This window comes from Aulonocara stuartgranti (assembly GCF_965226115.1).
Source record: "Aulonocara stuartgranti genome assembly, chromosome: 7".
Classification (NCBI taxonomy): domain Eukaryota; kingdom Metazoa; phylum Chordata; class Actinopteri; order Cichliformes; family Cichlidae; genus Aulonocara; species Aulonocara stuartgranti.
The window spans coordinates 45,442,076-45,456,595 of record NC_138945.1 but is presented as its reverse complement, the minus strand read 5'-3'; the positions used below and the strand labels follow the sequence as shown (position 1 = coordinate 45,456,595).

At 40.1% G+C, this 14,520-nt stretch overlaps 1 protein-coding gene across 1 annotated transcript; it reads right to left on the bottom strand.

The window, feature by feature from the left end:
* Positions 1 to 619: 619 nt before the first annotated feature.
* LOC309710064 (carboxypeptidase A1-like) lies at positions 620 to 14,226 on the bottom strand. The gene is made up of 11 exons (XM_082539233.1): positions 14,095 to 14,226; positions 13,408 to 13,489; positions 13,098 to 13,232; positions 12,884 to 12,991; positions 10,345 to 10,446; positions 9,954 to 10,055; positions 9,716 to 9,826; positions 7,355 to 7,445; positions 1,698 to 1,894; positions 1,455 to 1,539; positions 620 to 1,203 (listed from the first exon to the last, which is right to left on the bottom strand). The coding sequence occupies exons 1-11, from the start codon at positions 14,169 to 14,171 to the stop codon at positions 1,016 to 1,018; spliced, it is 1,278 nt and encodes a 425-aa protein (XP_082395359.1). The 5' UTR covers positions 14,172 to 14,226; the 3' UTR covers positions 620 to 1,015.
* Positions 14,227 to 14,520: the final 294 nt, after the last annotated feature.

Below are 14,520 nucleotides of genomic sequence, written 5' to 3'. Positions count from 1 at the left end.
CCCCAGCCCGTTATGTCTGTGTTTTCCCCGTGCTCTCTCTCCTCCTGTCTGAACCTCTGTACTTCCTGTTTTACTTTGCCCGTCTCCCGCCAGTGTGGTGTTCACTCCTGCTGTGTCTTGTTATGATTATCAGTGTCACCTGTGTTCCCCGTGTGCTCCCACTTCCCTCGTTAACCCTCTGTGTATTTATGTCTGCATCTCCCTCAGTTTTGTGTCGTGTTCTCCCTCATGCTGCGTGGATTTCCCTGTGTCTCTCTGCGAGTGTTAGTTTATGGTTCCCAGTTTAAGTTTTGTATTTCCTACGTTCTGCCTCTCCAGCATTAAAGCTGTGATTTTTGAGTTCATCCCCGAGTCTGTGAGTTTTGCAATTTGGGTCCTCCTCCTGCCTGCCACACAGCGATCCATGACAAGAATGGGATATACCCCCTAGTGTTGTTGAGAATGGCCGAGCTAAGATCCTGTGGAACTTCCAGTTACAGACAAAATGGTGATGGCTAACTGACCGGACATAGTAGCGGTGCACACATAATCAGCCTTAGTGATAGACTCGAGTTCAAAGGATATGACTATGTGGATTTTCATTTTTTAACCCCTTAATATTAAACACCTTCATTTAGAAATTGCATTTTGTCTTTATTTGTGTTAACTTTGTCTAATATTTAAATTTGTTTGATGATCTGAAACAATAACGTGTGACAAACATACAAAAAATAGGAAATTGGAAAGGGGGCAAACACATTTTTTCACACCACTGTAAATGTAAAATGTAGTTTAAAAAAAGGTTCAATACTGCCTTTAGTAATTGTAAAAAAAAAAGAAAAAAAAGATAAATCTTGCATAAATACTGTATTTGTGCAATAGAATCTAAATTAAATCATAATACATGGAAGTACCAATTTCAATGCATGATCATTTATTTCTTTGTAACTTTCACAATGGCTAAAAATCCACTGAATATAACAACTGTGATTTTAGTCTTGAAGATGATGCTTAAGTGGTTATATTTGTACACAGATCAGTATGGGTTCTTGAGGGTGTGATCCATGATGGTCATCAGAGCCAGCCAAGTCTCCTGAGCGGTGGGGATGATCTCAGATGCAGGGAGGAGGAAGCCATAGCGGCCAGTGTCCCTCAGCTCAAAGGTGTACGAGTACTTGATTCCCTGGTTGTAAGCCCAGTCAATGCTCCCACCACCGGCTTGGTCTACAAACAAGCAGTTTTACCATAAGTACAAAACAGGGATTTTTTGATGGCTAAGTCACTAGTTTTCAATATCTAATAATTACTTTACATTTTGATTTTGATAGCAGTAGAACACAAGTAGTAGTAGTTTTGATTGGTAAGTGTTTTCCTTTCACCAGTCATATTGTAAGACAAAAGCGAGCAAGAAAAAAACATAAATATTCAGTGTGGTCAAACATGTCTCCCTTTTAAGATGTTTTGCAGACACTTACAGATGGCGTTGATGATGCTACCAAATTTGTAGGAAGTACCATACAGGGATGCCAGATCAGTGACAGCCTTTTGTGCTAGGTTATCCTATATCAAGAGACTTCCATCAAACTTTTTCAAATTAATGTTATACATGTTTACATTACAGGCAAACACAAGGTCTAAGAGGTTAAATGACTGGTACTAGACCCAGTTTGATCATGAAAACATTTTTAAGGTTTTCTTTTCTTTATTTATTTTTTTACCAGCTCAGTATAGTCCTTGATCGGAGTCCTGGTGTAGCCATAGGGAAACATGAGCAACTGAGAATAGGAGTGGATGGAGATGAAGGCCTTAATGTTGTGAGAGTTCACAAATCTCACAATGGAATTGACCTCAGACTCAGACTGAGCTCTGGGTCCATGATAGGTCTGTGAACAGGGGTTGCCACTGGAACCAGGTCCTACACATGATGATAAAACAGAAAAAAAAGAAACTATCTTAAAAACGTCTAAATTTGGGTCACATCCTAAGTTTAATGGGCTTTAAAACCTGGTATAGAATACTCTGCAAAAACACCAAAACTTAGACACATTTTCATCCATTAATAAATTCAGTGCCATTTTCATATTGTAAATTATTTTAAATTTTTTTTAAATAAAATACTAAAACAAAGCTGAATATATCAAAACCAATTGACTAACTAAATAAACAAATAAGTAACTATTCCCCCTGAAAAAAAAACAATGACAATGTCATCTCACATATTTTTCCCACAGTCATGAAGGAATTCAAATACATGCACTTCTTGACTCCTTTCCCTTTGCTCTCTGGTCCAGCTCATCCCAAAAAGTTTCATATGGATTAAAGTTAGGTGTTTTGTAAGGGCTAGCTCACATGATACAGTGCTGTTTCCTGCTGGTACTTTGGGCATAGAATGGACCGTTCAAGGTCTAAGTTTCCATTGGCCTAATTTTCTTTCTTGTATTTTTAGCTTAAGCAGCACTTGGTTCTCTCAGCTAGGATTTATTTGCGTGGCATGAATCACAAAAAGAAACTCTGGAAAATCCTTATGTGTGCTCTAATCTGAGCTGGTCTGTGCTTTTACAGTGGGGCAAAAAAGTATTTAGTCAGCTACCGATTGTGCAAGTTCCCCCACTTAAAATGATGACAGAGGTCAGTAATTTGCACCAGAGGTACACTTCAACTGTGAGAGACAGAATGTGAAAAAAAAATCCATGAATTCACATGGTAGGATTTGTAAAGAATTTATTCGTAAATTAGGGTGGAAAATAAGTATTTGGTCACCTCAAACAAGGAAAATCTCTGGCTCTCACAGACCTGTAACATCTTCTGTAAGAAGCTTTTCTGTCCCCCACTCGTTACCTGTATGAATGGCACCTGTTTGAACTCATCATCTGTATAAAAGACACCTGTCCACAGCCTCAAACAGTCAGACTCCAAACTCCGCCATGGCCAAGACCAAAGAGCTTTCGAAGGACACCAGGAAAAGTATTGTAGACCTGCACCAGACTGGGAAGAGTGAATCTACAATAGGCAAGCAGCTTGGTGTGAACAAATCAACTGTGGGAGCAATCATCAGAAAATGGAAGACATACAAGACCACTGATAATCTCCCTCGATCTGGGGCTCCACGCAAGATCTCATCCCGTGGGGTCAAAATGATCATGAGAACGGTGAGCAAAGATCCCAGAACCACACGGGGGGACCTGGTGAATGACCTGCAGAGAGCTGGGACCAAAGTAACAAAGGTCACCATCAGTAACACACTACAACGGCAGGGAATCAAATCCCGCAGTGCCAGACGTGTTCCGCTGCTGAAGCCAGTGCATGTCCAGGCCCGTCTGAAGTTTGCCAGAGAGCACATGGATGATACAGCAGAGGATTGGGAGAATGTCATGTGGTCAGATGAAACCAAAGTAGAACTTTTTGGTATAAACTCAACTCGTCGTGTTTGGAGGACGAAGAATACTGAGTTGCATCCCAAGAACACCATACCTACTGTGAAGCATGGGGGTGGAAACATCATGCTATGGGGCTGTTTTTCTGCCAAGGGGACAGGACGACTGATCCGTGTTAAGGACAGAATGAATGGGGCCATGCATCGTGAGATTTTGAGCCAAAACCTCCTTCCATCAGTGAGAACTTTGAAGATGAAACGAGGCTGGGTCTTCCAACATGACAATGATCCAAAACACACCGCCCGGGCTTACAAATGCTCTGTAAGAAGCATTTGAAAGTCCTGGAGTGGCCTAGCCAGTCTCCAGACCTCAACCCCATAGAAAATCTGTGGCAGGAGTTGAAAGTCCGTGTTGCTCGGTGACAGCCCCAAAACATCGCTGCTCTCGAGAAGATCTGCATGGAGGAATGGGCCAAAATACCAGCTACTGTGTGTGCAAACCTGGTAAAGACCTATAGTAAACGTTTGACCTCTGTTATTGCCAACAAAGGTTATGTTACAAAGTATTGAGTTGTATTTTTGTTATTGACCAAATACTTATTTTCCACCCTGATTTACGAATAAATTCTTTACAAATCCTACCATGTGGATTCATGGATTTTTTTTTCACATTCTGTCTCTCACAGTTGAAGTGTACCTCTGGTGCAAATTACTGACCTCTGTCATCATTTTAGGTGGGGGAACTTGCACAATCGGTGGCTGACTAAATACTTTTTTGCCCCACTGTAATTGTAAAATTATGGCTGATATTGCCAATGAACTTATCCTTTGCAACAGAGGTCAGCCTTATTCCTTTGCCTTTTCCAGGGAGCCCCTCTTCAGAGCCAGTTTCATCATAGCATTCAAATAAGTGATAGGGCTTTACAAAATATATATATACATATATATACACACACACATATATATATATATACATACACACATATATATATATATATATACACATACATACATATATATATATATATGTGTGTGTGTGTGTATATATGTATATATATATTTTGTAAAGCCCTATCACTTATTTGAATGCTATGATGAAACTGGCTCTGAAGAGGGGCTCCCGCCGGGCGGTTTATCCTTCAAGCTCGGGTCCTCTACCAGAGGCCTGGGAGCTTGAGGGTCCTGCGCAGTATCTTAGCTGTTCCCAGGACTGCGCTCTTCTGGACAGAGATCTCCGATGTTGTTCCCGGGATCTGCTGGAGCCACTCGCCTAGCTTGGGAGTCACCGCACCTAGTGCTCCGATTACCACGGGGACCACCGTCACCTTCACCCTCCACATCCTCTCGAGCTCTTCTCTGAGCCCTTGGTATTTCTCCAGCTTCTCGTGTTCCTTCTTCCTGATATTGCTGTCATTCGGAACCGCTACATCGATCACTACGGCCGTCTTCTTCTGTTTGTCTACCACCACTATGTCCGGTTGGTTAGCCACCACCATTTTGTCCGTCTGTATCTGGAAGTCCCACAGGATCTTAGCTCGGTCATTCTCCACCACCCTTGGGGGCATCTCCCATTTTGACCTTGGGACTTCCAGGTTATACTCGGCACAGATGTTCCTGTACACTATGCCGGCCACTTGGTTATGGCGTTCCATGTATGCCTTGCCTGCTAGCATCTTGCACCCTGCTGTTATGTGCTGGATTGTCTCTGGGGCATCTTTACACAGCCTGCACCTGGGGTCTTGTCTGGTGTGATAGACCCCAGCCTCTATGGATCTTGTGCTCAGAGCTTGTTCTTGTGCTGCCATGATTAGTGCCTCTGTGCTGTCTTTCAGTCCAGCTTTGTCCAGCCACTGGTAGGATTTCTGGATATCAGCCACCTCCTCTATCTGCCGGTGGTACATACCGTGCAGGGGCCTGTCCTTCCATGATGGTTCCTCGTCTCCCTCCTCTTTCTTGGGTTTCTGCTGCCTGAGGTATTCACTGAGCACTCGGACAGTTGGGGCCATCTTCCCAATGTATTCTTGGATGTTCGTTGTGTCATCCTGGACTGTGGTGCTGACACTCACCAGTCCCCGGCCCCCTTCCTTCCGCTTAGCGTACAGCCTCAGGGTGCTGGACTTGGGGTGAAACCCTCCATGCATGGTAAGGAGCTTTCTTGTCTTTATGTCAGTGGCTTCTATCTCCTCCTTTGGCCAGCCTATTACCCCAGCAGGGTACCTGATCACGGGCAGGGCGTACGTGTTGATGGCCCGGATCTTGTTCTTACCATTCAGCTGACTCCTCAGGACTTGCCTGACCCTCTGCAGGTACTTGGTGGTTGCAGCTTTTCTAGCGGCCTCTTCATGGTTCCCATTCGCCTGTGGGATCCCCAAGTACTTGTAACTGTCCTCTATGTCTGCAATGTTGCCTTCTGGTAGTTCAATCCCCTCAGTTCTGACTACCTTCCCTCTCTTTGTTACCATCCGACTACACTTCTCCAGTCCGAACGACATTCCAATGTCATTGCTGTATAGCCTGGTAGTGTAAAGATGTCCCAGAGACAATCCAGCACATAACAGCAGGGTGCAAGATGCTAGCAGGCAAGGCATACATGGAACGCCATAACCAAGTGGCCGGCATAGTGTACAGGAACATCTGTGCCGAGTATAACCTGGAAGTCCCGAGGTCAAAATGGGAGATGCCCCCAAGGGTGGTGGAGAATGACCGAGCTAAGATCCTGTGGGACTTCCAGATACAGACGGACAAAATGGTGGTGGCTAACCAACCGGACATAGTGGTGGTAGACAAGCAGAAGAAGACGGCCGTAGTGATCGATGTAGCGGTTCCGAATGACAGCAATATCAGGAAGAAGGAACACGAGAAGCTGGAGAAATACCAAGGGCTCAGAGAAGAGCTCGAGAGGATGTGGATGGTGAAGGTAACGGTGGTCCCCGTGGTAATCGGAGCACTAGGTGCGGTGACTCCCAAGCTAGGCGAGTGGCTCCAGCAGATCCCGGGAACAACATCGGAGATCTCTGTCCAGAAGAGCGCAGTCCTGGGAACAGCTAAGATACTGCGCAGGACCCTCAAGCTCCCAGGCCTCTGGTAGAGGACCCGAGCTTGAAGGATAAACCGCCCGCGGGGGCGTGCTGGGTGATATATATATATATATATATATATATATATATATATATATATATATATATATATATATATATATATATATATATATAAAATCTGATGAACAATATCTGAAACAGGAAGAAATCAAGCAAAGACCTGACATAGGACATGAGAGATGCACTTGACCTTTCAGTTCATAATTCATTAAAATCACAGCAGAAATGGTCAAATTGGAAAGGTATATTGAAAACCCATTAAAAAATAGAAGCAGGAACTATTCCTCAAGACCACTTAAAGAAATTACAAGAAACTTTGGCTAAGAAATGTCATACTGTGTTAAACAGTGATGGCAGTCATACCAAATATTAATCTTTAAGTTGTTTTTACCATATATACTGTATGTCCGCATAGTGTGTGTTCAATAAATCACTGCACCTATTTCCCACTTTCCTACAAAAATATGAAGAATGAATTGCACAGTACTGTAGTACATACTGAACTATATGTTGTAATTTGCTGCAAAGACATTGTTGTTAATCAAAATAAAGAAAAAATTATATGCATTGTCCAAACATTTACTAGTACTCTATTATTTACAATACTTCATTATTTGTGTGTATTTGCTGATAATTTGTACAAAAAGACAAGAAAGACAAAACTAAGAAATACTTTTTAAAGTCACTTTCTCTTTGTCTGTGGGGTTTTACTAATGTATTGATTTATTTGTTTCCATCTTGAGGCTGGAAAAAAGGTGATGTTACTAAAGTTCAAATTTTTTGAAGAACAATACTGAGGAAGTCAGGAATGCCTCGCTCTAAAATGTATTCACAGTAAAAGTAAAACTGCAATAACCTGTTACATGAAAACATGAATACATGCATATTTAGATAAAAGATATACCTCCAAAACCAGCTTTCCAGTTCCTGTTGGGATCAACACCAACACAAAGGGACCCGGGATTAGGTTTTCTGGTCTTACGCCACATACGGGACTGGAAACATCAAAGCATCCCAATATGTGTGGGTTATTAGTTTAATTGTTAGGTATATTTACGTTAAGCTTTGATTTAACTTTAAATAAACACATCCATTATCCATTCAGTCATCAACTACTATGGTGCAGTGGTTAAGACTGTTGCCTCACACACTCTAAAAAGTAATTCAGAGGCTTAGTAAATATCACTATAAATACAGTATAAGTTAGATGAGCCTGATAAAATCTATGAATATTCTTTTAGTAATTATTTGAGTTTGATAAGTTGAAATAAATGTCTAAAATGTTAACTTATATGTTTGTGTTAAATTAAGGTATTCATTTACATTTATCTCAGACAAAAATTCAGCATGTGGTTCACAGAATACCTTCTTTGCATGTACTTAATATTTTTGTTTAAAATTGAATCAAAAGAAATAGGTATCTATACTCATCAGTATCTTGTACCAAAATCATTAATTATTCAAATCAATATTATTTATTGTCAGCAACTACAACTGAAAAGTGTAAGTAAAACACGATATCGTAGAGTAATTGAGTACCATGAGCCTTTTTCATTGTTTTGTTCATTTTGTTTTTTAAATACTCTGAGCTTTTGTGTTTGCTCTCCTGGTTTGCCATTTATCCTTCAAGTATGTAAGGTTTTGAGCTAAAAGGGAAAAGGCTCTTGTCTTTTTAGTGCTTGTTTATTTCGAGTTATTGCCATGTTTATGAAAATTACATTTTCATTTGGAAAAATGTTTAACATGTGGTCATTTTTCATACATGTATTATGAAAAACACAACTACATATTAGGTTGTTTGGTTTTTTTAGACTTAGACTACCAGTGAAATACAATAACATTCATATTTGAAAGTTAGGGGGTGATCAAGAGTCCTCAAGAGATCGTGGCTCAAAGGTTGGCAGTTCATCTTGTAATAGGAAGGCTGCCGGTTCAAGCCCCGGCACCGACAGTCTCGGTCGCCTACTGGTTGCCTACTGGTGGTGGTCAGAGGGCCTGGTGGCGCCACTGTCCGGCAGCCTCGCCTCTGTCAGTGTGCCCAGGGCAGCTGTAGCTGCAATGTAGCTTGCCATCACCAGTGTGTGAATGTGTGTGTGAATGACTGAATGATTCACACTCACATTCAGTGTGAATGACTGAATGATTCACACACACCTTCAGTGTGAATGACTGAATGTAGTGTAAAGTGCTTTGGGGTCCATAGGGACTAAGTAAAGCGCTATACAAATACAGGCCATTTACCATATTTAATATTAAGTACAATTTTAATTACGTTCAGTTTACAATATTAAGTAAATGGAACAAAATTTCGGATTAACTGACCATCTCTATTTCAGTTACTTTGACCAAGCATGTCAGTGTTATTTACTCAATTTTTTCATGTTTGTGTAACAACTACAATTATTCATTTCAACTTAACATGTTTAAGCTTTAGTTATATTCAATTGATCAAGTATATTGAACAGATTTGACTGGTTTCGAAACTACTCAATATTTTTAAGTGCAAAAGTGTTGCCTCAAAAATTTTAAGTAAATGTCAGTTTTAGTTTTTAGAGTGCACCAAGGACATTCCTTGTGTGAACTTTACGGGCAATGCTGTGTGGAATTTGTATGATCTCAATTTTCAACTTTTGCTGGTTTCTGCTCCAGTTTCCACCCAAAGACATGTTCATTTGTTTAACTGCAAATTCTAAATCCTGTATATGTGACAGGTAACACAGTAGCTGAGCCCCTCGTGAATGACTGAGCTTCTCAGCCTATCACTAAGATAAATCTGCCCACGGTGGAAACATAGAGTGGCAGCCTCATTTTTAAGCTCAGCTCCTTCTTCACCACAACAGATTGCACCAGTTCATATGTAAACCTCCCGTTTCACCCCACATCATAAGACCCCAAGATAGTTAAACTGTCCATATAAATTGTGAACAAAAACTGTGACAGAGGACAGCAGTGCTGGTGTCCAATATCGGCCAGGAATTGTTGTTTTTTTTAAATTATTGCTGTATTACTGTCAATACAGACCAAGCTCTCACTGCGATTGTACAAATATATAGGATATTACACCTTCTGATAGTACAGAGTTAGGGTTAGAATCATTGTGATGTCCTGGACTTTACAGGGTTTAAACAGCTAGTTTTTGTTTGTTTGTTTGTTTCTTCTAATTATTATTTTTTTATAGAAGATAATATTGTAAAAATGTAACAAATTCATGTCAGTCCCTGAAAATGAAACTATGATGTGAAAAGTCTAACTATGACAGACTCACATTGGTGTGGGTGAAGGCGTAGCCATCAGGGTTGGTCACAATCTCCAGAAAGATGTCCATCTGATTGAGGACTGCGGTGAGTTTAGGGTCACGTCCAAAATCAGTCACAATCTAACAATAAAAATAAAAAGGACACAATTTTGAGTGTAATCAGTTAGCTATTGGAATTTGAAGAGACAGAGAAGATCAAACAACAACAAAAAAAGTATTGATGCTAATAGCCAGACTGCCAAAACACCTTCTGGGCAAACCATAGTCCGCTGGCCTGGGTGACCCATTCTCTTGAGTGGATTCCAGTATCAATCCAGATGGCAGGGCGGTTGGTTCCACCAGTGCTGAACTAAAACATGGGAAAGGAAAGCATGAGGTCCGTCCATCCATCCATGCACCCAGCTAGCCATTCAATTCAGTTCAATTCCATTTATATTTATATACTGCCAAAAAACATCGACAGCAACCTCAAGGCGCTTTATATTATAAGGTAAATGCCCTACAATAATAATCCATCCATTTCTAAAGGCTAATAAATTTAAAGGTACTTGTTGTAATAACAGGGTGTTTGTTCTTTTTAAAGAGCATGCATTCATTGCCATGATATTCATTCAGTTCTTTTTCAATAGCAGGTTTACCTTGAGCACATTAAGGGGACGGTCCTCATAGCTCTGACCAATCACTATCTTGCTCACCAAGTTGGGGTTCTCAGCCACCAGCATGTCCTGAAAGGAGTAGATCTGAAAGACAAGTGAAGTCTTAATAGATAAGCACCAGGTAATTGTTATACAGTGGTCCCTTGTTTATCGCGGGAGATACGTTCTAAAATGACCCGTGAATGATAGGTGAAACCCGCGAAGTAGCCAACTTTATCATTATTATTATTTCATTTTATTTTTTACATTTATTAGATGTCACTAGACACTTTATACACTTTTCTCAGACAGGCGTGAACATTTTCACACTTTTCTCTCCTGTTTAAACACTCTCAAAGTTCAAACCTTCATAGAAAAATAAGTCCAGTATTATAGAATGAAACCAAAGATCAAACCCTGTTTCCAGGTCCAGAACATGGGAATAGAGCAGCTGCGAGAGAATTCAGTATTAATGAGTCAATGGTACGGAAGTAGAGGACGCAAGAAGAATGAGTTGAGTAAAGTTTGACTTATCTGACTGTTTGGTTTCGCTTAATTGGCCTTATAATCCGGTGTGCCTTATGGTCCTTCCTTTAGCATGTTCATAAGTCCAACTTTTTGTGCGATGGTTAGCATCTTCCTCTGTCTTTTGGGTGCTACCGCAGGTGCCTTTGGCCGTGCAAAATGTTTCGTCGACAGTGTTATGTTTGTTGGGGAGAAAACTTACAAACATACAGTACAGCACTTCAGTCACACTGCTAGCGATCGAAGATTTATGCAAATCTGACAAGCTGAACGCATTCTGTACTGTACAGGAGACACGGCACGGAGATTGATTGACAATGGTCTACAGCCGATCAGGACGCAGAACACAATGCACTGTAAAAACAAAACAAAAACAAAAGCATGCAAAATTGCACAAAAAATCTGCGAAACAGCGAGGCCGCGAAAAGTGAACCGCGTTGTAGCGAGGGACCGCTGTACATACTCCACTCTGTGACTTTATGTGGTCTTTCACTTTGTGGCTGAGTTGCTATGGGTCCTAAATGCTTCCTCTTTACAATATTATCACTTATCACAACAGAGAATATCTAGGAGGAAAGACATTTTACAAACTCACAAATGTTTTAAAGGCAGACTGCACAGCTAGGCACTTGATTTAATACACTGGTGACCAGAGATGGGCAGTAACGCATTACTGTAATCCGATTACTTTTTTCAAGTAACAAGTAAAGTAAGGGATTACTATTGCAAAAACGGTAATTAGATTACCGTTACTTTCCTGTAGGAACACTGCGTTACTAAAACCGTGATTTTTTTTTTGCAAGAACGTCTCATGACAGTGACGTAAGCGAGTGCGACATTGGTGACAACAGCTGTGTGCAGATCAACAATGGATAATATATCGAGTGCGGGAGAGAGTATGAGCATGCCGTGCGTTTAAAGCGTGAAAGTACTGACCTTACTTTGAGTTTGATTCCATAAAAAGTGACAAAAACATTAGTGTCCGTTGTGCGTGGGAAGAAAACTTCTTTTTACAGCAAAAAAACCCCTAAACTTCCGAGCAAGCACCGAGTGCGCTATGAGGTAATGGGAAATTCACAGAGAAACTCGCAGATTCTTCCACTGATCGCTGCAGCACACCTGCACCAGGGTAAACCTCCGCCTACCCTACTCCTGCTATACAGGTGAAAATAGAGCAAAAGGACCGCTGAGTCTTTGATGTTATTTATTTTCTGCTGTGTTTTACTTGCATCTATTTGAAAGAGTGTAAACACAAAACATATTTTATTTTATGTGCTGGAATGTGCAGAAAATAGGTTTAAATGTTAAACTAATTTATTCAAGTCAGAATGTTGCATATAATAACAATTTTTTAAAAGATTAAAACTAATAAAACAACTTTTAAAAGGGGACCTTTCCATTTGATTACATTTTGTATGATGGATTATGTAGAAAAAGTAGAATTGGGCTGAAAGATCTATCGCTTTATCACCTATTCAGGTTGTAAATCGTGTTTTTAAAAAGTAACTAAGTAACTAAGTAATTAATTACTTTTGAAAATAAGTAATCAGTAAAGTCACGGGATTACTTTTTGGGGGAAGTAATCAGTAATTAGTTACTGATTACTTTTTTCAAGTAACTTGACCAACACTGCTGGTGACAGTTGGAATGAAAACGCCTGAATTCAACTATTGAGCGAAATGGCCAAACATTTTTGTCCATATAGTGTATATGTTGAGAAAAATATGGTAAACATAAGTGAGTAACAAAGTTATTTGCAAGTCTGAAAAAATCATACAACAATAATAAGCAGTTAACGTCACCTTTTCAAAAATCACTGGGCTCCAATACCTGCTATTCTCAGACATATAAGAATATATTGCATATGTTATTGTATATAACCAAGAAAAAAAAAACAATACTTATCACCTTTAGTGCCAAGACTAAGGTCAAAATTATTTTTAAAAAGTTGCTGTCTCAAAATATTTGTAATTATCCTTTTACTTTTTACTTATGAAAAGGAAAAGTGTTTGCTGACCTCACTGAGGTTGTGGTAGCTAGAAAAGTCAAAGTTATCAGTGTTTCTGGGCTCAGGGACATGGGCTAAAGCAGACTCCATTGCTTTTTGCTCCTCATCCAGCAACACCTGCAGGACAGTAGCATAGTTATATGACCTCTATCAGAGAGGTACTCTCAATCTCAAATCCAGGTGCATGAGTCAGTCCAGGTTGATTCCAGGTGTCATACGCTACCTGCAAGGCTTTAATCATGGTGGAGAACTGTATATCGTAGGCTTTCAGGTAACGTTTGACCATCTTTAATTGATGTACTGGAACTCTGATATCCACAGGAAAGCCCACATCACTCACTTCCCTCCAGATGTCAAGCTAAAAGAACAAACAGTCATTATTCCCCAAACTGAGTTGAATTGCAATCAGTTTATTAGAAAAAAAGGTTCGGCATAAAAAAAATGGCGTGTCATGTGACATAACTGAATCTGTTCTTTCTATTTAAATTTTTTTTAGATTTGTCTTGACAGTGATGTCATGGGTGATAAATAACCTCCTGCTCTATCATGTTGTGCAGGTCCTTGATGAGAGACAGATGGCCATCACTCTTTGGAACGAGTCGAAGGACCTGATGCCTGCAAAAAGAGAACCACACTGTTTTACCGTTTTTTACTCAACTCAAGCATTTGCTAAGAAATTGGTACAGAGAGGGTGAAATAATGGTTTCTCAAGCTTGGTGGGTGCTGCTTCTTCAAAAGTTGAACTGTGAGAAATTGTCGTTTATCGTTTGTTGTTGTTGTTGTTGTTGTTGTTGTTAGTGTTTTCCAATGTCCTAGGCTCTTTCAAGCTGCCATTTTGTATGAAAGGTGCTCTTTAAATAAAACTATTCTGCTTTGAATGGGAATTCATGACTTCCCAGTGTTCAGCTGATTGCATTAGGTTATCAAAGGGGAAGCATTACACTTTAAATAATTAAATGTACAAATATACATATAATATAGCGACAGTACTCTATTAAAGTTTTCAAACGCAAAAATTGCACAAGTGCACCCAGGAGATATGTTGCTGTTTTAAATGCAGTGACTAGTCAGGGTGGTTTAAATCAAAAATGCTGCTGTCATTATTTTTTAACACATCCTTACTTTACTTCTAATGCTCACAGCTTTTACACATTCCCATGTATACAGCTGACTTTCACCCTACTCCAACAGCAGCGAGAGGTTCGGGCTGGCCCACTTACCCATTAAACGTTTCTTTTCCAAGAACAGCCACAAAGAGCACAGCGAATGCGAGGAGCTTCCTCATCGTGGCCAGCATTGTGCGACCAGTTCAGGGTTTAACACCATCTTTTTAAGTGTGCAGAGTCATGTGATCAAGCCACAGCCTTGTTGAAGTTCATGGTTATAGATGTTTATCTTTGGCTGACTCACAAGAACGATTGCATCATGGATTTTGACACAGTGAAGTTCTGACCAGTTTGAAAAAAAGGGAAGATTACTCTTTTGCTTTTTTCATTTTATTTTTTTACAGACAGCTTGTGACGTACTACATGGATTATGTGGAAGTCCATCATTATTGATTAATCTGTGGATAAATTGATCATTAATCAGCATCCTGAAATTGCTCATATGTACATCTAAAAAAAAAATATCTGACATATCTTGTC